At 37.1% G+C, this 21,260-nt stretch overlaps 1 protein-coding gene across 3 annotated transcripts in view; it reads right to left on the reverse strand.

The window, feature by feature from the left end:
• Window positions 1-1,888: 1,888 nt before the first annotated feature.
• Window positions 1,889-21,260, reverse strand: part of ANKRD13C (ankyrin repeat domain 13C) — an 88,627-nt gene continuing 69,255 nt past the window's right edge. For 2 of the 3 annotated variants that reach the window (XM_025360421.1, XM_025360412.1), the window contains 4 exons: window positions 15,874-15,953; window positions 13,841-13,939; window positions 9,963-10,063; window positions 1,889-4,137 (listed from right to left, as the gene is read on the reverse strand). In XM_025360421.1, coding sequence (XP_025216206.1) covers window positions 4,007-4,137; window positions 9,963-10,063; window positions 13,841-13,939; window positions 15,874-15,953 — 411 coding nt within the window. In that variant the 3' untranslated portion in view covers window positions 1,889-4,006. The remainder of the gene's footprint in view (window positions 4,138-9,962; window positions 10,064-13,840; window positions 13,940-15,873; window positions 15,954-21,260) is intronic. The other variant, XM_025360429.1, reaches the window with a different exon arrangement.

Genomic DNA, 21,260 nt, shown 5'->3' on the forward strand with positions numbered 1-21,260 from the left:
ATGTAAGTATAATTTGTGTAATACACAAATTGTGTTAGAATTGCCCACGGTGCTCAGTACAATAATATGCTGAACAGGCTTGTGGCCTCAGAGCAATAGGCTTTATCGTATAGTCTAGGTGAGTCGTCGGCTATACCACCTAGGTTTGTGTAAGTACACTCAATATGGTTCTCACAATGACAAAATCACCTGCTGCATTCCACAGAACATATGCCCATCATTAAGGGACACACAACTGTATTTAGAACATCCCAATCACTGTCATCCTTCTTTAGTCACCAAGAACTCTATATATGGGAGGTACAGGTAAGTAAGTGGTGGGTTTTATCTTTTTGGTTTTATGTCAGATAATGTTTCTTCTCTAAGCTAGTTAAAGTCATTTTCACCTACAAAACATGATGAAAACCAAGAATGATTAACAAGTACCTTTCTTAGAAGTTCTTAGGAGATTTTGCTTCAATATTTTTCAGTGTGTGGAAAAAGCAAAATTGTGATTCCATGTACCATAGGTACCATTATGACTAAAGAAAAGTACTACTCTTCTAAAATGAACTATAACAATTAAAAAGCTCATCACAAGGTAAGCTCACTCTGTAAGGATAGTTTGCATGATGTAAAAAATGTGATACTTAACATGTTATGAAATTTTTAAGTGGCAACCAGAGTTATTATTGCCCCAGATTTCTGACATAAACTGCTTTGCAAGAGTAGTTTTGGCTAATTTATAGTATACAAACAAATCATGGGCTTTTACTAAGCTTAGTTCTGCTATCTCTTTACAAGTGATTTAATACCTCCTGTCCACTTCTCTAATAGGGGCAAGTTTTACACCAGCTGTTTTTGAAAGTTTCCAAAGTTTGCAAATATAGTAACTTTGGTAAGAATGCATTTTGTTCATTTCAGAAAACAAGATTAAAATACCTTTTGCTGGAGTTAACAGCAGAGGCATATTATGTCCCATACTAAGCTGAGATTAATAATTTTTTACTCCATTTTAAAAGCTAGCATAATACAAGGACTTCTAATTCACCTAAAGTTGTCTACTCCAAGTTTTTCTCTAGCATGTTTGTAAATATGGGTAATATCAATGAGGAGAAGGAAGCACCTTTAATTCAGCAGTTGAACAACACAGGTTTGGACTGCACAGGTCTACTTATATGCAGATTTTCAACTGAACCCCTAACCTCCATGTTGTTCAAGGGTCAACTCTGTTTATTTACAATATTTACTTCAGCCCTTTCCATGGCCTGGAAACAGGATCTTTGTCTTCTGTAGACTTAGGGAAAACTAGGAAGAGGGCTCATTAAATAATCATTATTCATTACCCTCCCCCAGGGTGTGAATAATAAACTGTATGTAAATAATACTATAAAAACCCATTTTTATTAGCATGAGTGGGGCTTAATTCCAGTTCTGAGCAGAAGGAAACTAGTTTTTCATCTACCAACAGTTATCAGCAGACAGATGTGACAGTTTCTAAACCATCATATGTACTTATACTCCCAAAAATCAGGGCATCTACTTCATACTCCCCTTTTATGAAGTGTGGCAATTCTCTGTATGTGAATGTCTACAGAGGGCAAATTGTCTTATCAGAGAATTATTTTCTCAAAGATGGAAAACCATCTTCTCTGGATACCATACCAGTGGGGAAGAATATTACGCATTTCTAAATGGCTATTGAAGATGACTATACGATGGTCCCCTACCCAATTTAAACAGTTTCAAAATCACAAATGGAGAAGAACATATAAAATTTTACGTACCTATATTGCAAAATCTTGATTTTTCATGTGGTATTATGAAAACATATGGTGTTTTGACTTATTCATTTGAAACACTGCATATAGCTTCATTAACTGGATTAAAAGGCACATTTCAAAAAATCTTCATTAAAAGTAATACTGTGAAAAGTTTATTTGCATCGATTAATTCCTTTTTTTCACCATCATAAGAGATATTGACATTTGTTTGCTCTTTGTGATCACAGAAAAGACACTTTGGAATGGATAATCTGTTTCTACCATTCTTTAAAGAAAACAGCTTTAAAAACAAAATTCAAGTGCAAAAATTTCCAGTAGTCTTCCTACCTCCAGTGTACCCCAGCAAAATATTCATAGCTGTGCTGTTAGGGAATTAATAAACCACAAGCTTCAATTACCCATGTTTTTTTCCTCCCTAAGTTGTCTGTACTTATGAAAACATATATAGAATATTCCTGAAAGTATACCATATTCCTACAAAGTAAGGGAGCCTAGAAGCAACAGTGATCACTGCCTTTCAGCGTCTCCAACCCCACATAACCACTGATAGGATAATTCAGTCTCTAAGTCATTTGATCTACCCATTTCCTAAATAACAGGGATCAACTTCTATTCAACAAAGCTAGTCTGGGTTTACTAACACGTTCCCCAAAATTCAATAGGCTCATGTAAGGTAGTAATTAGGTCTTTCAATTTTTAACTATGATTATTTTTCTTCATTATAAAATGTACTTAATGTCAACATATGCAATGCATGTATCAGTATGGAAGATGTAGCTTTAAAGATGTTTATTTAAAATTTTTCTTATGGTTTATACTTTGGATTTTTAAATCATATTTTCAATAAGGGTCTCTAAACTCCTTTCAAATTACCTAAAATCCTGGAAAAAGTTTAAGCTACTGGTCAGGCTAAAAAACTTGACAGATGCATTCTTGAGATATTCATCAGGATACATTTTAAAAACATCGATGTAAGTAAGCTCTTTAATACAACATGATACTTTATAACTGTTATACATTATTCCCCCTAATTTATTTTCATACTTGGACCTTCAAACCATCTTGGAATAAATAAGAAAAATTTTAAGTGCAAAAATGAGTAATACATGATTTTATCACTTTGGAGACAATGAAATCAATATTTTCCTGTGATTTAAAAAAAATAAGCAATAGGAGTAATCAATCTTGCGTATACTTCTGGACTTGTAACAAATATATTGTTAGCATATAAAATGTTTTTATCTTATTTTGAAAGGATTAAATATGTAGGGTTGTCCAAAATATGTGTATTGTTTTTTAAAACTGACACCAATGCATCCATATTCTACTAAAAACAAACAAAATAATCAGACTGATGTGCACTTATTAGGAAGCAAGTTTAAAAATTTGGAATTCTTTTTAAAGTGCTGAGATTTGGAAGAGGAATATTTTAAACATGCTAACCATTGCCTTATGATGAACATAACAAGGACTCAAACTCAAGTTTAGAAAAAAAAAAAATAGAGGTTCTATGAAAGGAAGATTAGTAACAAACATTCAGGTAAAAACAAATAGCACCACAATGAATTGCACTAAGGTGCTAAAGGAGGTACCTTATTCCCTGCAGAGTGAACGCTCCTTCTGAAATGTATTGCAACATATAAATGCAATTGTTTAATGGTTACCATTTGGTTCATTCATCTACAGAAAATTGCATTCCTTCTAGTTCATTATATTGAACAAACATTCAAATTACTGAACTATACATAATGTTACATAGTTTACATTTTATGAAAACAAAGCTCGAAGGAATATTTATAAATGTCACCTTGCATAAAGATGACAAGTTTAAAAGGGCTCCATACCTCTTAAGACATTTAATTTACGTTAATGGTCCAGGAGTGTTTTAGATATAGATATAGATATATTTATATGCATATATATTTCAACAAGAAGTGTAAAAATTTTTAAAAACAAATCACAGCACTCATAGCTGCTTTACATACGAAGGTCTTAGGGTCATTAATGTGTCAAACTATTACATTTATAATATGTATATTTTTAAAAAGACCAAAAATGGCACATCAGAAAACTCGCTGAAATCGTTATTAGAGGCCCATTTCACTGTATCGTATTACTGATGCGTCAATTCAACATGTGATTCCCTTTTCTTCACTGAAAGCATTTGTCCCTTCTATTTGGATCCACTTCTAGGGTCTCTGCATTTTCTTTCCTTGGTTAGACAGCATCCTTTTCCACGTCAGTTAAAGATCAGGAAAACGGCTTGGGTCTTCCTTGTAGTCATCAGGTATAGTAAAGATGGAGCCATCAAATTCATCGTATCGAAACTCCTGAAAAGTCACAGTGGCTGTGATTGTGGGAAACACAGGTATATCTACAGAGAGAACATCAATGATGACATTGTAAAATCAAATGTTAATATTCATAGACTACAAAGTACTAAGGAGATGTCCATACTCTTTAAAATGTTAAAAAAAAAAAAAAAAAAAAAAAAACACCTCAAGAATCAGAAGAATATGTAGTACTGAGTGTGTGTTTCAGAGAGAGTTCTGGGTATTAATTAGTGAGGAGAAAAAGACATTCAGGCATCCAGTGTTATATTGAAAACTCAAGATCCCATGCCTTCCTAGTCTTAAGAATATAATGCCAGATTCTACAGTCCTTTTTTCTTTGTCTTGGGGCAGAGGGACAGCTACTTTTGGACTTTTTGCATTCTGACTTTTTTTTCTTCAGATTATAGTATATATACTACTCCAACTCTTTCAGCTGATTTCTTTTCTCTCTTACTAGCCCAAGTAAAATACTCTAATCCTTTTTTGTTTTAAAACATTAAAAACAACCTATCCCTTAAATATATGGGATAAAAACAGTCTCATCAGAAATGGAAAAATATCATGCCACCACCACAGCCTAATCTTCCAAATGAAATATATTTCTGGCTGAAATTGTAAGTAAAATCAAGCAATTAAAATGAGCAAGTTAATGATTATACGGGAACCAGAAACAGTAAAATAAATAAAATGAACAAATATATTAAATTAAATGTTTAGTTTCATTCCTCATATGAGTTACTGACATGAGTACAAATCATAAAGCCTGGGTTCAGATTCCTATAAATCATTTTACTCATGAGCCTCAGGGATTTCATATGTAAAATAGAGAAACTCCGAAATTCCCTTAAAACTCTGAAATGAGGTTGGGCGTGGTGGCTCACACCTATACCTATAATCCCAATACTTTGGGAGGCCAAGGCAGGAAGATCACTTGAGCCCAGGAATTCAAAACCAGCCTGGGCAACATAGGGAGACCCTATCTCTATTTAAAATAATAATAATAAATAATTTTTTTTAAACTCTGAAATGAGTGTATGAAAGCTAATTCAAGTGTCTAGGGTAAGGACATACAGTAAACTAAGTCTAACTGATATAAGCTAGTATTTTATTGCAGAAAGTTATGTTCTTATGTAAAAAGCAAAACAAAATACCTTACTTAGATTTAAACACAATAATCAACATACCAGTTATAGAGTTTCCAATTATTTCTGGAGGAAAAAGTCATTCCTTTGTACCTACTATGTGCAGATGCTATCCTTATCCAGGGGTCTGTACAGTAAGTCCTATGGCCATGCCTATTTTGGTAAGGCCCATAAGCTAAGAAAATATTTTACATTTTTAAATGTTTAGGGGAGAAAAAAGAATAGTATTTCACGAAGTGAAAATTAGGCTGGGTGTGGTAGCTCACACCTGTAATCCCAGCACTTTGGGAGGCTGAGGTGGGTGGATCACTTGAGGTCAGGAGTTCAAGACCAGCCTGGCCAACGTGGCAAAACCCCATCTCTACTAAAAATACAAAAATTAGCTGGGTGTGGTGGCGGGTGCCTGTAATCCCAGCTATTCAGAAGGCTGAGGCAGGAGAATCGCTTGAACCCAGGAGGCAGAGGTTGCAGTGAGCCAAGATTGTGACACTACACTAGTGCCTGGGGAACAGAGCAAGACTCCATCTCAAAAAACAAAACAAAAAAAAACATTACATGAAAGTCAAACTTCAGTGTCTATAAATAGCTTTTTTGGAACACAACATGCCCACTCACTTACCTATTGTCTATGGCTGCTCTCATTCTCCAAATAAAAGAGTAGTTATGACAGAAACCATAGAGCCCATAAAGCCTAAAATGTTTATTATCTTTCAGACAAAGTTTGCTGACCCCATTCTAGGTTTTGGATATACATCACTAAATAAGAAACAAAATTCATGCACTTATAGAGATTACACTGGTTAGGATGGGCAGACAACAAGTAAATGATGATGAGTATCTAGAAAAAAATAAAGCATTAACAGCAGAATAGGGAGTCTCAGTGTTGGGGGTAAGAGTTGTTGAACAGGGTGGCCAAAGGAAAACCTCAATGAAAGGACTTTTCAGTAAAGACCTGAGATAAGAACAAACCATGCAGTTGCCTGGAGGAAGAAAATTCCAAATAGAAGAACACGAAGTACGAAAGCCCTAAAAAGAAAATATCTGGTTTATTCTCGGAACAGCCAGGAGGCCAATGTGGCTGCAGCCAAATGAATGAGGGGAAGATTAGCAGGCGATGAGGTCAGAGGGCAAATAGGCTGCCAGATCCAGTGGGGTTTAGGCCGAGAAAAAAGACTTCAGTTTTCACTCTGGATGAGGTGGAAAGCCAATGGAAGGGTGTGACCAGGGTAGTGATGTAACTTGAGTTTTGGCAGATGTAGTGAGAATATAATACAAGGTGACAAGAGTGAAGAGGGAAATGTACTCCAGAAGGAGCAGCCAGAGAGGGAGGAAGAAAACCAAGAGAGAGTCTATAAAGGAAGTCAGAGGAAAATGGAATGACTTGTCTCAGTTATTCAATGAGCCAAGGACTTCAAAATAAGAAAAGTCAAATCTTAAAGAGATTAAGATAAAAACAGAAAAGTTTCTACTAGATTTAACAATAAGGATCAATAATAAATAAAGAGGAAGAGAGAATCTGTAATGAACTAAGGGAGTACGCTTTTTATTCTGAGATAATTATAGATTCATAAGCAATTTTAAGAAATAATAGAGGCCAGGAACAGTGGCTCACACCTGTAATCCCAGCACTTTGGGAGGCCACAGTGGGCAAATCACTTGAGCTCAGGAGTTTGAGACCACCCTGGGCAACAAAGTGAGACCCCATCTGTACAACAAATACAAAAACTAACTGGGTGTGGTGGCTCATGTCTGTGGTCCCAGCTACTCAGGAGGCTGAGGTGGGAAGATGGCTTGAGACTGGGAAGCAGAAGTTGCAGTGAGCCGAGATCATGCCACTGCATTGTAGCCTAGGCAACAGCGTCAGACCCTCTCTCGAAACAAGGAAACAAGGACCCTCTCTCGAAACAAGGACAGGAAAGGACAGGACAGGACAGGACAGGACAGGAAAGGAAAGGAAAGGGAGAAAGGAAAGGAAAGGAAAAAGAGAAAGAGGAAGGAAGGAAGGAAGGAGGCTTTCAGATAGCTTGGCTGTGAAAAGCAAAGATTAAAGCAAGTGCTAGTGAAGTTACGGGGACTGTGTTTTTTTTTTGTTGTTTTTTTGTTTGTTTGTTTGTTTTTAGTTTTTTGTTTGATTTTAAAAGGGGAGAGACCTGAGCAAGCCTAGCAACTGAGAGGAAAAATGCAGTAGAGAGAGGTAGAAGGAAAACGAGAAATATGAAGTGACTGATACAGTTAGCTTATTTCTTTTTTCCTTTTTTTTTTTTTTTTTTTTCCTTGAGACAGAGTCTCTTGCTCTTGTTGCCCAGGCTGGAGTACAATGGTATGATCTTGGCTCACTGTAACCTCTGCCTCCCGGGTTCAAGCGATTCTCCTGCCTCAGCCTCCTGAGTAGCTGGGATTACAGGCGCCCACCACGACGCCTGGCTAATTTTTAGTATTTTTAGTAGAGACGGAGTTTCACCATGTTGGCCAGGCTGGTCTCGAACTCCTGACCTCAAGTGATCCACCCGCCTTGGCCTCCCAAAGTGCTGGTATTACAGGCCTGAGCCACCATGCCCAGCGATACAGCTAGTTTTTCAAAAGAGCTGGGAAAACAGATTCATAATACAAATGAAGAGATTACTCAAGCTAAGAAGAGGGGCACTTCCAGTGAGACAGGAAGATGAAAGAAAAGGTTGGGCTTGGGGCAGAAAACTCTGTATGGGGTGTTGGAAGTAGTGAGGGAGGTCCCATTTCTGATATTATCTTTTTGTATCAAAGGAAGTAAAAATCATCTGTGCTTAAGGTTGTAGGAGGAAGTGGTGGGGGAAGACGAAGATTTGATGATGAAAGAAGATCAAATTTAGTCTGAGCAAAATGAGAGAAGAAGCCAATCAGAGAAAAGACCATTCATAATCAGCACTTAAAGTTCTGGCTGATTCTGAAACATGTAATTGTGTTAACAATAATTTCCAAATTTTTATAATTTATCCCAATTGTGTTTTTTATCCTAAATGTAGAAAAAGAAATGGTGAAAGATTTAACATACACAGGAGGAAGTTTTACAGGGTTGGTTTAAAAGAAGGACAGTGAAACAAAAGAGAAATAGTTAAACAAATATCCCATAACTTTAAGTATACAAGCAAAAGATTATTCCTTGTTAAAAATGTGGTTCTACATCAAAGAAATGCCTGCAAAAAAAGGATTACAGATTTTTTTCCTTCTCATATAATGAAAATATTTCCTTTGCATAAAAATAAATGTATTGTGGGTTTGATTTGGGTTTAGAACTTAAAAATAGATGTGAATACAGAGATAGTTTGAAATTCTCATCTGTTTAACTCCTGTTCTCTATTCTGGTTTGTCTTGGGTCTCTTAACAGTACCTAGAAGGGAGTCTAAAACTTGAAATATTTCCCTCACCATAGAAAATGGCAGTGGAGTTTTAAACTTCTGCAGAAATGCTAACGTGAAGATCCCTTATGGCTACGGCACACAGCTCTGAATTGCATTAGTTTTCTAACCATTTCTGCCTAAGATTTTATCACTGATTTATCCAAGTAGACACTGGGTTCCTAGTGCTTTTGAATTGCAAAGGGCAACTAGAGGGACATTTTGAAAATCATTTATTTAAAAGTCATTTTTAATCTAGAAAACGTTTATTTCCAAGTGTGCAAAAGGGTGAAGATCAGGTTTAATTTTTAGTAATGAAAAAATTTTGGCCTAAGTATTCTGAGATGTGGTTTTAAAAATATTGAATAAAACAAGATATATCTGAAGAATTATAGTACTCATTAAACATTGAGTGGCTGAATTGATGGATAGTGTTAAAGGATCTCCTGAAGCTTGAATTATTGCTAAATCTAAATCTAAACACTCAAAACACCTTTTAACAGTTTCTTCTTCCTCAGTTTCTGATATGTTAGAAAGAAAAATATATGCAAAAATGACTGTGCTATTTCTAAAGATTATTGCTTAAGACTAAATTAAACATTTAGGGCTGAAAAATAAAATGTATGAGTATTACTTTATCCGTCAACAGTGACTGCTGACTCCAGAAACATTCTAACTACACAGAAACTCAAAGCATAGCTGAAAATCTGGGCTAATCTCTAGTCTCCCTATTTCACATGAAAAACATTATTACAATACATCATTTAGTTCACCCACACTTTTCTTGTGTGAAATAGATCCCTTACATTTAATTTAAATCAAGTAGAATAAGAATTCTCATCAGGCACTTTAAATATTAGACAAAACATAAATAAATGCATATAATTACTGAAAACCTTTACAAAAATGTAAGCAACTAGGACATCTATTTTCCTTTAAAACAGCAGCCCCCAACCTTTTTGGCACGAGGGATCTGTTTCATGAAAGATAATTATTCCACAGACTGGTGGGGGTCAGGGGAGGCTTTGGAATGAAACTGTTCCATCTCAGATCAGGCATTAGATTTCACAAGGAGCATGCAACCTAGATCCCTCACATGTGCAGTTCACAGTAGGGTTCATGTTCCTACAAGAATCTAATGCCACCACTGATCTGACAGGAGGCAGAGCTCAGGCGGCAATGCTCACTAGCCTGCTGCTCAGCTCATCTCCTGCTGTGCATTCCATTCCTAAAAGGTCATGAACCAGCAGAGGTGTGGGGACCCCTGCTTTAAAACAAATTGCTTATTAAATGTTAATAAACAGCTCCATATTCCTAATGGACACTAAAATTACATCTAAATTTTTCTCTTACCTAATTTTACAGGAAAGCCTGGAGGAAGCTTCATCTGAACAAATTCTCTAAGCTTGTTAAAGTGCTTGAAGGGAGCTATTACTTCTAAAACATTCAATAATCTGAAAAATGGAAGAAGAAAAAAATGTTTTCATTGTTCAAATTGCTATGTGTCCTTATGCTTTTTAACTACATGCTTCAAACTTGGACAGTAGTATTGACTTCCAGATATTAAGGATGAGTAAATTACACACTTTATTCCTCCTTTTTACTCTATAATGGTTTGTAACTTTTGATTGTTCAGCCATAATTTTCACAGTTGTTTGATTTTAGGTCCATATTTAGATGGACTCAAAGCTAATAACTAGATTCACTGTTTGGGTGGCTGATTTCCACTGTCAATTTATTGTGTGTGTAAAAGGCTCTTAAGTGCTTAATATTCCTTGATTTCCTGCATATTTGATAAATGATTGTTTATCTTTATTATGTTTAAAGGGAAATTTGACTCATATAAAATTTCAGGTTATACTATCTTTCCCTCTGAACTACAATTTCATAATATATCTTAGCATTCTATATCATATTAATCATTATTCTATAATTTCTTTCATGTTTTGGTTGGATGCATTTCTTTTTTAAGTAGTATTATTTTTCTTTCAAAAAAGTCCTATGACTGCTACGTTTCTTGAATTCTTTCGTGCTTGAGAATATCTTCAGTTGCCTCCATACATAAATGAAAGTTAGAAATACTGACAGATCACACTTCTGTTACTTCAGAAAAGCAAAGATATATAAAAATAAGTAAGGCCAGGATGATTTTACCCCTTTTCTGCCAGGGTGCCTTTGGATTTCTTTATCAATAACTAAAGCCTAATAGTTAGATCAGGATAATTTTTGTTACTAATCATTCTGTATCAATTTTTCGTGGAACCTAACGTCATCCTATAGATTTAGTTCTTCATTACTGAGAAAATTTCTTCTATCATATTTTGAATATTATTTTGATTATACTTGGAGGCCTTTTAAGTAAAACATGAATGACTCATATTGAACCACTTTTGTCCTCCATACAAATTGCTTGTGTAATTTCTTTAATCTCTTCTTCTACTGAATTCACCAAGAGCTGTCAAAATTTAATTTTCAGTTACATCTATTCTATTCATTACTGTTTCTACTGTATTTGTTTTGTAACAGTGTCATTTAGTGCTCAATTTATTTCCTTAGCTTTACAATTTCCTTTTCATTTCATTTTACTGTCTTACATTCTCATCTCAGAAAGATCTACTTTATACTGATTTCGTGTTCTTTCTTGTTTTCTATGGCATATATAGGTAATTTTCTTTTTTTTTTTTTTTTTTTTTTTGACCTTTTAGAACAAATTCTTTGGCATTTGTACTCTGTGTTCTATATTTCTTTTTCTTTTCTTTCTTCCTTTTTTTCTTTTTTGAGATGGAGTTTCACACTTGTTGCCCAGGCTGGAGTGCAATGGCGTGACGTCGGCTCAATGCGAACTCTGCCTCCTGGGTTCGAGCAATTGTCTCAGCCTCCCGAGTAGCTGGGATTACAGGCACGTACCACCACTCCTGGCTAATTTTGTATTTTTAATAGAGACGGGGTTTCTCCATGTTGGTCAGGCTGGTCTCAAACTCCCGACCTCAGGTGATCCACCCGCCTCAGCCTCTGAAAGTGCCGGGATTACAGGCGTGCGCCACTGTGCCCGACTCCTCATTTCATTTTCTTTTTCAGGAGTAGTGGTTATAACTGCCACATTTTATAAATTCTAAGATACTCTTTTTTTTCATATAACATATCTGAAATTAGGATAACTCCTAAAATTGATGACATCTTAATATTTGCTGTAATTTTCATCTTTATTAGTAAGTAGAATATAAAATTGGTGAATCTTTGGCCAGGTGTGGTGGCTCACACCTGTAATCCCAGCACTTTGAGAGGCCCAGGTGGACAGATCACCGGAGGTCAAGAGTTTGAGACCAGCCTGGCCAACATGGTGAACCCCATCTCTACTAAAACTACAAAAATTATCCAGGCGTGGTAGCGCACACATGCCTGTAGTCCCAGCTAATTGGGAGGCTGAGGCAGGAGGATCACTTGAACCTGGGAGACAGAGGTTGCAGTGAGCCGAGATTGCACCATTGCACTCCAGCCACAGCAACAGAGTGAGACTCTGTCTCAAAATAAATAAATAAATAATAAAATAAAATTGGTGCATCATTGAGTCAATTGGGTCCTAGATATGACAGATTATGGCAGATCTGTATGTGTAGCTAACTTTCCACATTTTCTGATACTTATGTCTCTCTGACATAACTTGAGGGCTATACAGAACATTCTATCTACTTTTCTAAAGCCTAGGTGTGGGGAAAGCTCAGGTATGTACATACTTTTTTAAAAGAATATGCACCCTGCTCTCTTCTCCAATCATTTTTTAAAAATGTATTAGGCCGTTAAAAAATTAATGCATTAGGCCAGATTTGAAAGGGAAGGAACTAGTAAGAGAAAATAGCCCAGTGCTTCATCTCCTCCCTCCCACTTTAGTGAGGAGCCTAAAACTATCGTTGTATCAGTCAGTTCTTGCTACCCATCTCTCATTCCAGTCATTTTTCCAAATTGAGTATTTTTAAAAAGGAGCATCCAATGAGTGCATGTTTGAGAGGATATATTCAATATGTTTACCAGAATATTATTGAAAATGGTGACAAACTACAAATAACCAAAATGTTTATCAGTAAATGAATGATAAACAGTATATCAACACTACAAAATATCAAGGAAAAAGAATAGACGAAAATATAATCACTGTAAAACTTCAAGACACACTCATTTTTTCCTTTCTTTTTTTGAGATGGAGTCTCCTTTGTCGCCCAGGCTAGAGTGCAGTGGTGCGATCCTGGCTCACTGCAACTTCTGCCTCCTTGGTTCAAGCAATTCTCCTGCCTCAGCCTCCCTAGTTGCTGGTTTTACAGGCATGCGCCATATGCCTAGCTAATTTTTATATTTTTAGTAGAGATAGGGTTTTACCACGTTGGCCAGGCAGATCTCAAACTCGTGACCTCAGGTGATCTGCCCGCCTTAGCCTCCCAAAGTACTGGGATTACAGGCATGAGCCACCACGCCCAGCCAAGATACACTTACTTTTAAATGAAAACAAGAAACACACAGAACAAAACATGAATGATTCCCCCATTTTTATTTTAAAAAACGAAAAATATGGATAACTCTAGTCAAAAATACACCAAATAGTCATTAACTACTGATGTGTTAAAACATCACATTTTATTCTGTAAATTTCCATACTTTTTGATTTTTTTAAAAAACAAGCATGTATTCATGTATTACTTTTATAATTTAAATAACCTACTCGGCTGGGCATGGTGGCTCGTGCCTGTAATCCCAGCACTTTGGGAAGGTGAGGTGGGTGGATCACCTGAGGTCAGAGGTTCGAGGCCAGCCTGGCCAACATGGTGAAACCTCATCTCTACTAAAAATACAAAACTTAGCCGGGCGTGGTGGTGGGCACCTGTAATCCCAGCTACTCGAGAGGCTGAGGCAGGAGAATCGCTTGAACCCAGAAGGCAGAGGTTGCGGTGAGCCGAGATTGTGCCACTGCACTCCAGCCTGGGCGACAGAGCAAGACTCCATCTTTTAAAAAAAAAAAAAAGAAAAAAAAATCTACTCAAAAATGTATCTGGTGAAAGTAGTAAAACTCAATACTGTTGCAAACCAGAAAATTTCCAGCGTGGTGCACACACTATCAAGGCAATGGCTATCTGCTTTTCATTTCAAAGGTCTCAAATGCACCACTGGGGTACAAATATTATTACAGCCTTTAGGGTTTAATAGTTTCTTTCATAAACATTTGTAGTTAGTAACAAACTTACAACTCTATCCCTAAGGGAAATTCCTGGCTCATGGCTATCGTAGCTTTAAACGTTTTCTTACTCTCTTTGCACACCAATTCTCTACCCAGATGAGGAGCTCTAAAATGGGAGGAAAAAAAAAAGTTAGGAAACTTTTTCCATAGTCTACGACCTTCCTAAGAAGCATCTGTCATCTTTCAACGACATTCATTAATATTTCAATTTTTCTTACTGTCTGTAGAAATAAAATTATGCTAAAAGGGAATAAGATATGCATAAGAAATTAAGACAAGGGCAATAAAAAAGAATAGCAAAGAGTAAAAGTTCAGAAATTATCAGATCTAAACTAATTTCACATTGAATATAATCTTAATAATCACTATTTTTAGGAATAAAGAAAATCATTAGTAAAAAACTTTTTAAGGTATCATTGTATATCTTTAAAGCCACTTATTCAATTCAACTTCTTTACTGCATATTGCAGTCTCTTCACTGATTAATAAGAAATATTGTGAAGAATAAGGAATTCTATATTAACTATTATCAAAAGAAAATTATCAATTTAGCCTAAAGATCGAATTGGCTTTTATTTGCAGTTCTAGCACAGGACAGTACCTAATTCTGTGAAGTAGAATGAGCATTCCAATAAGCTGAACAGAGGAGGTTATCTTTAGAGACTGAAAAGGGCTGAAGTGGAAACAGTGGGGAAAAAAGGTGATCTGGTTATTTCAAAGTTGCTTTCCTTATACAGTTAAAAAAACAGAAGACTTCATTACTATGCCGACTCAGGTTGCCTGGAATGTCCTTTTTTTCTTTTCAAACTGGCCCATTTCAAAGTTCAGTTTAACTATGTAGTACTTAGCAGAAGTAACTGCATTCTGGTTTGGTATGGTCTGCTGGTGCCTAGTGCATGTGGGAGGCTAATCTAATACAACAATCCACTCACAAATTTTGTTTAACACTATAAAATATTAAGGTGAGGCACAGTGGCTCATAGCTGTAATCCCAGCATTTGAGAGGCCGAGGCAGGTGGATCACTCGAGCCCATGAGTTTGAGACCAGCCTGACCAACATGGTGAAACCCTGTCTCCACTAAAATACAAAAATTAGCTGGGCATGGTGGAGCGCACCTGTAATCCCAGCCACTCGGGAGGCTGAGGTGAGAGAATGGCTTGAACCTGGGATGCGGAGGTTGCAGTGAGCCGAGATCACACCCACTGCACTCGAGCCTAGGCAACAAAGTGAGACTCCATCTCAAAAAAAAAAAAAAAAAAAAACCTATAAAAATATTAAGATGGAAACATCTTGGAGAAATTAGAAAAATACAACAAAACTTTCAATAAGAAAAAAAAAACGATGACAACTCCTTCCTAAACAGGAGTAATATTTTATATTTTATTCTCCACCAAAAGGAAATAATGGTTGACCAGGATACACTTTTTACTTATCCATTTATCAAAAATAAACCCTTTCTTTATTCATTCATCATTCTTTCAGTCAATAAATATAAAATGAGTATGAGCTATGTGGTAGGCACTCTACTGTTAGTAATATTACATCAGCAAAGGTCCTATGGAAGGATGGTGAGTAGTCTAGCACAGGTTGAAACTAAAGGATAATGACAGGTGAGGAGCTTGGAAAGGCAAAAAAGAAGATAAATAATGAATGGCCTTGCACACTATGCTAAAAAATCAGGATAATCACAAAATAGAAAAGCTCATCATACAATGGGAAATCTCAAATAAGCAACTGTCCTGTGCAATTTCCTACATCCTATTTCCTTAGAACAGTGTTCTTTAGTTTTTTAGGTGTGTATAAATTGACAGGAGGGATACAGAAAGATCTACAACCATTTGCAAGAGTTTACATAATTTGGGACATTTTGTCCTTATTATACTTAATCCATATTTTTAAAAGGTAGAAGAACTGCTTCAGTCAAAAATATATCAATAATTCTCTCCAAAATAATTTTACACCTAAATATTCACATATTCAGTTTTTACAAATTATTCTTTCTAAAAGTCAAATAATACATAAACAACAAAAAAACTTACTTTCCATTTTCAGCAGATATATATTCTTCCCATGTAATAGTGTTCTGAGGAGGAGGTGTAAGCGACTGTCTTCGAATCGGCTGCCAAAAACAAAAAGAAAGAAAGAAAGCGGGGGTGGGAGAAAAAGAAAAATGTTATTTTTTAAATATAAGATGAAAATATATAGTAAACGATTAAAACCAACAATCTACTTAATCTCTTCAATATAATACTTGAAAAGGTTACTTCTAAGATCATTCCATGGTGGTTTAAGTTCTATTGGTAATATTTATTATCAATTTTTTTCTAAATCCCAAAAAGACAAATATCAAAGTAATAACACCCATTTATTGAATGTGTCAATCATCTAAAATGTTCCTAGCATCATACTAGCTGCTAAACATAGGAACTACAAAGAAGTGTAAAAACTAACTCTGGGCCCAGCATGGTGGCTCATGCTTGTAATCCCAGCACTTTAGGAGGCCAACGTGGGTGGATCACAAGGTCAGGAGTTCAAGACCAGCTTGGCCAAGATGGTGAAACCCCGTCTTTACCAAAAATACAAAAGAATTAGCTGGGCTTGGTGGTGAGTGCCTGTAATCCCAGCTACTCAGGAGGCTGAGGCAGAGAATTGCTTGAACCCAGGAAGCGGAGGTTGCAGTGCGCCGAGATCGTGTCACTGCACTCCAGCCTGGGCGACAGAGCAAGACTTCACCTCAAACAAAAAACAAAAAACTCTGACTTCAAGGAATTTATAATTCAGTTAGAAAGAAAAGAAAAATAATACAGACATGAACAGTTAACCAGAAATACAAAAGAGCATATTAAAGGCCAAATGAGATTACAGAAAATGGAAAATATGTCAGAAATGATAGGAATCTTCTGTGGGTAATAATCAAGACTATGCAATTGGACTTCAGATTTAAATGAAGATGAAACAGTGTTTTTAAAACAGAGAAAATTAAAGGTAAAAAACACAAGGAGACTGATTTAAACTCAGATGGGAAGTTTAAAACGGAGATCAACTTAGATGATAAAAATTGCAAAGGTCAGATTTTAAAACTTTCACCTTATCTTTGCTAAATATGAATTTCAATCACTGTAAGATGGACTGGCAATAAGGAACTAAACTCTGGAGCACAAGTGGAAATTGGAAATTCCTGGGCCAGGTGGAATGGCTCATGCCTGTAATCCCAACACTTTGGGAGACAAAGATGGGAGAATCACTTGAGCCCATGAGTTTGAGACCAGCCTAGGCAATAAAATGAGGCTCTGTTTCTTAAAAAAAAAAAACAACAACAACAACAACAACATTAGCTGAGTGTGGTGGTGCATGCCTGTGGTCCCAGTTACTTGAAAAGCTGAGGCAGGAGGATCACTTGAGCCCAGGAGGTTGATGCTGCAGTGAGCCAAGATTACACCACTGCACTCCAGCCTGGGTAACAGAGTAACACCCTGCCTCATAGGAAGAAAAAAAAGAACTGGCCAGGCATGGTGGCTCATGCCTATAATCCTAGCACTTTGGGAGGTCAAGGCTGGTGGATCACTTGATGTCAGGGGTTCAAGACCAGACTGGACAATATGTTGAAACCCCATCTCTACTAAAAATACAAAAATTAGCCAGGCGTAGTGGCTCACACCCGTAATCCTAGCTACTCAGGAAGCTGAGGTAGGAGAATCACTTGAACCCAGGAGGCAGAGATTGCAGTGACCTGAGATCACGTCACTGCATTCCATGACCCAAGATGACGCCACTGCACTCCGGACTGGACAACAGAGCGACTGTCTGTCTCAAGAAAACAAAACAAAACAAAACAAAAACCTCATACATTTTTTTTTTAATTTTTTTTCAATTGCTAATGAAAATCTAACAGGACTATGGAGCAAAAAGATAGTAAGTGAAAGACTAATATAAATAATAAGATGATAACAACATTAAGAGAGGGTCTCATTCAAGAAATGTGGTTTTACATATAATCAGTGTAAGATGTTAACGAGCCGTATATTAGAGTTGTTAAAATCAAGGACTGTTAAGACACAAAATTGAGTTAGAATCCCAGCTCCAATACCTGGTAGTTGTGTGAATTTGGGCAAGTTACTTTTTATTATGTCAACTTAACTCACCTGCAAAATGGGAACTGGGCCACTAACTCATAGTTAAAAATTAATGGAGATAACATATGTTAAAAGCTTAGTGCAGGCCAGGTGTGATGGCTCATGCCTATAATCCCGGCACTTTGGGAGGCCAAGGCAAGTCGATCCCTTGAGCTCAGGAGTTCGAGACCTGCCTGGGCAGCAGAGCAAAACCCCATCTCTACAAAAAATACAGAAAAAAAAAAGTAACCAGGAGTGTTGGCACACACCTGTGGTCCCAGCTACTTGAAGGGCTGAAGTGGGAGGACGGCTTGAGCCCAGGACATGGAGGCTGCAGTGAGCCGAGATCATGCCACTGCACTCCAGCCTGTAGGACAGAACAAGACTGTCTCAAAAAAAAAAAAAAAAAAAAAAAAAGAGAGAGAAGCAGTAAATGGAGGAAAAGTTTTTTCTCTGTCCTCCCTGTTTTCTGCCTAACTACAGAACATAAATTTTGCTTCACTGGAGATAACCTATACTCTTACTGGCTCAGCAACAGCACCAGAGGAATCTGCAAACAAACCTTACTCCTTTCCTGTCCTTGGAAACCTAAAATCACTTTCGTTTGTCCTGTCATTTCTCTACAAATTTATTGTTCTTTGTTGAAGATGCTATATAAGTTGAGTTCTAAGCCACTATTTTGAGTTACTTTTTTTTTTTTTTTTTTTTTTGAGACATAGTCTCACTCTGTTACCCAGGCTGGAGTACAGTGGCACAATCTCGGTTCACTGCAACCTCTGCCTCCCAGGTTCAAGCAATACTTCTGCCTCAGCCTCCTGAGTTGAGATTACAGGTGTGCATCACCAAGCCCAGCTAATTTTTGTATTTTTAATAGAGATGGGGTTTCGCCATGTTCGCCGGGCTGGTCTCAAACTCCTGGCCTCAAGTGATCTGCCCAACTCAGCCTCCCAAAGTGCTGGGATTACAGGTGTGAGCCACTGTGCCCAGTCCTTGAGTTACTTTTCACTGGGGTTTCTCGTGTGGTGTGCGGCACGCATTAATAAACTTGTGTGCTTTTCTCTTGTAAACCTGTCTTTTGGTACGAGAGTCCATATCAACTAAGAACTAAGTTTGGAAGAAGTAAAGTTTAGTTTCCTTTACAGTATAATGGAGGCCAAAAGAAAAGACTGTTTCAATATCAAACTACAGAGACTTTGAGGAGAAAGAAGCCTGAAAAAGGCCATAAATTTTGTTGGTTAGCAGTCACTGGTAATCTCTGATCATGGCCACCAGGTCCAGCTAATGTTTTGTATTTTTTAGTAGAGACGGGGTTTCACCATGTTAGCCAGGCTGGTCTCGATCTCCTGACCTCATGATCTGCCCACCTCAGCCCCCCAAGTGCTGGGATTACAGGCGTGAGCCACCGCGCCCAGCAGTATGAATCATCTTATACCACGTGAATGGAAGGCCACATCCTAGGAATGGCAGAGAAGACAAAAGGAAAAAAGCTGTCTGAGATTAACTCACAGAGCAGAGAAAAACCACACAAACTCAGATTTTTATATGAGAGAAAAACAATCTTTTATCTTGTTTAAGTCACTGTTCTTTTGAGATTTCTTATAAGCAGCCAAACTTACATCATAACCAATACCAAATTCCAAATTTACACTGGGATATTATACATAATACTATGGCATGTAGCAATGGCTTATCAGTAGAATGACGAAGAGGCTTAAAAGCTAGTTAATGAACCTCACAAATGCTGTGGCAAAACATTAGGTAAAATAGTATCTAGTGATATGCTAGAAAGCAGAGAGACATGCGTTAATAGAACCTTTAATTTTAGGGGAAACTGTTGGAAACATTTAAGATTGCTCTGCAACCTAGAACCACAGCAAAGACTAATCCCATATCCACCGAAATCTCTATTAATATTTTTAATATTATACATATAACATTTTCATGGTAAAGACACATTTGTCACATGATTACATAACGTGGCACGTCACATCATTATATTTTTTTCAGGTAATAACTTTTCCAAATAAGTTTCTACCATTTCTAAATAAACTCTTTCTAAACAGTACATTATACATTCCCCATCTTAGTAAAGACTGTAATCAATGTAATTTAACCTTTCATTGAGCACTTTATCTCACTGTTATAAATATCAATTATCATATTCTAAAAATGTCTTTCTAGTTTAAGTTTATCCTAATTAGTCCTTTATTTTTTTTCAACAAATCCCAAATAGATCCAGAGTCCTTTATTATATACTGACACTTCTAGCTGAATCCTTCAGTGCCCCCTCTATACTGATGCCATGGCTATCTAATGGAACAGGAAGACACAGAGGTTGGTGCAATACCAGATAACTCTTTAATGTTATTTTGCCAAATCAATCAGCTCTGTAACTGAAATACCTTCAAGCCTTTCCCTCATAATTAAATGTAAAACTTCTGACGACTATTTTCCTTGAAGCATATAGGAAATACTTTATTTCTAGGTTTGTTATCATTCTAATATTTTATATGGCAAAGCCTTCTGAAAGTTTAAGATATTCATGTATTTTATTATGTATTCCTATTTAGATTTGTAAATAAAGAAAAAAATCTATGCCAGTACAGTGGCTCACGCCTGTAATCCCAGCACTCCGGGGGGCCAAGGCAGGTGGATCATGAGATCAGGAGTTCGAGACCAGCCTGACCCCTATGATGAAACCCCGTCTCTACTAAAAATACAAAAATTAGCCAGGTATGGTGGTGCACACCTGTAATTCCAGCTAGTCAGAAGGCTGAGGCAGGAGAACTGCTTGGAGCTGGGAGATGGAGGTTACAGTGAACTGAGATCATGCCATTGCACTCCAGCCTGGGAAACAGAGCAAGAGCAAGACTCCATCTCAAAAAACAAAAAAAAAATCCATAATCATGAATAGGGCTTAACTCAATATTCTGAACATACAGTTGGCACAGTATAAGTGCTTTTATCACTGACTCTGACTAAGGTATAAACGGAGCATTGTTCCCTACTCCAATGATAACTGGTTACAAGAAGGAGCTAAGCCGGGCGCGGTGGCTCAAGCCTGTAATCCCAGCACTTTGGGAGGCCGAGACGGGCGGATCACAAGGTCAGGAGATCGAGACCATCCTGGCTAACCCGGTGAAACCCCGTCTCTACTAAAAAATACAAAAAAAAAAAAACTAGCCGGGCGAGGTGGCGGGCGCCTGTAGTCCCAGCTACTCTGGAGGCTGAGGCAGGAGAATGGCGTGAACCCGGGAGGCGGAGCTTGCAGTGAGCTGAGATCCGGCCACCGCACTCCAGCCTGGGCGACAGAG

Source organism: Theropithecus gelada, chromosome 1 (genome assembly GCF_003255815.1).
Source record: "Theropithecus gelada isolate Dixy chromosome 1, Tgel_1.0, whole genome shotgun sequence".
Taxonomy (NCBI): domain Eukaryota; kingdom Metazoa; phylum Chordata; class Mammalia; order Primates; family Cercopithecidae; genus Theropithecus; species Theropithecus gelada.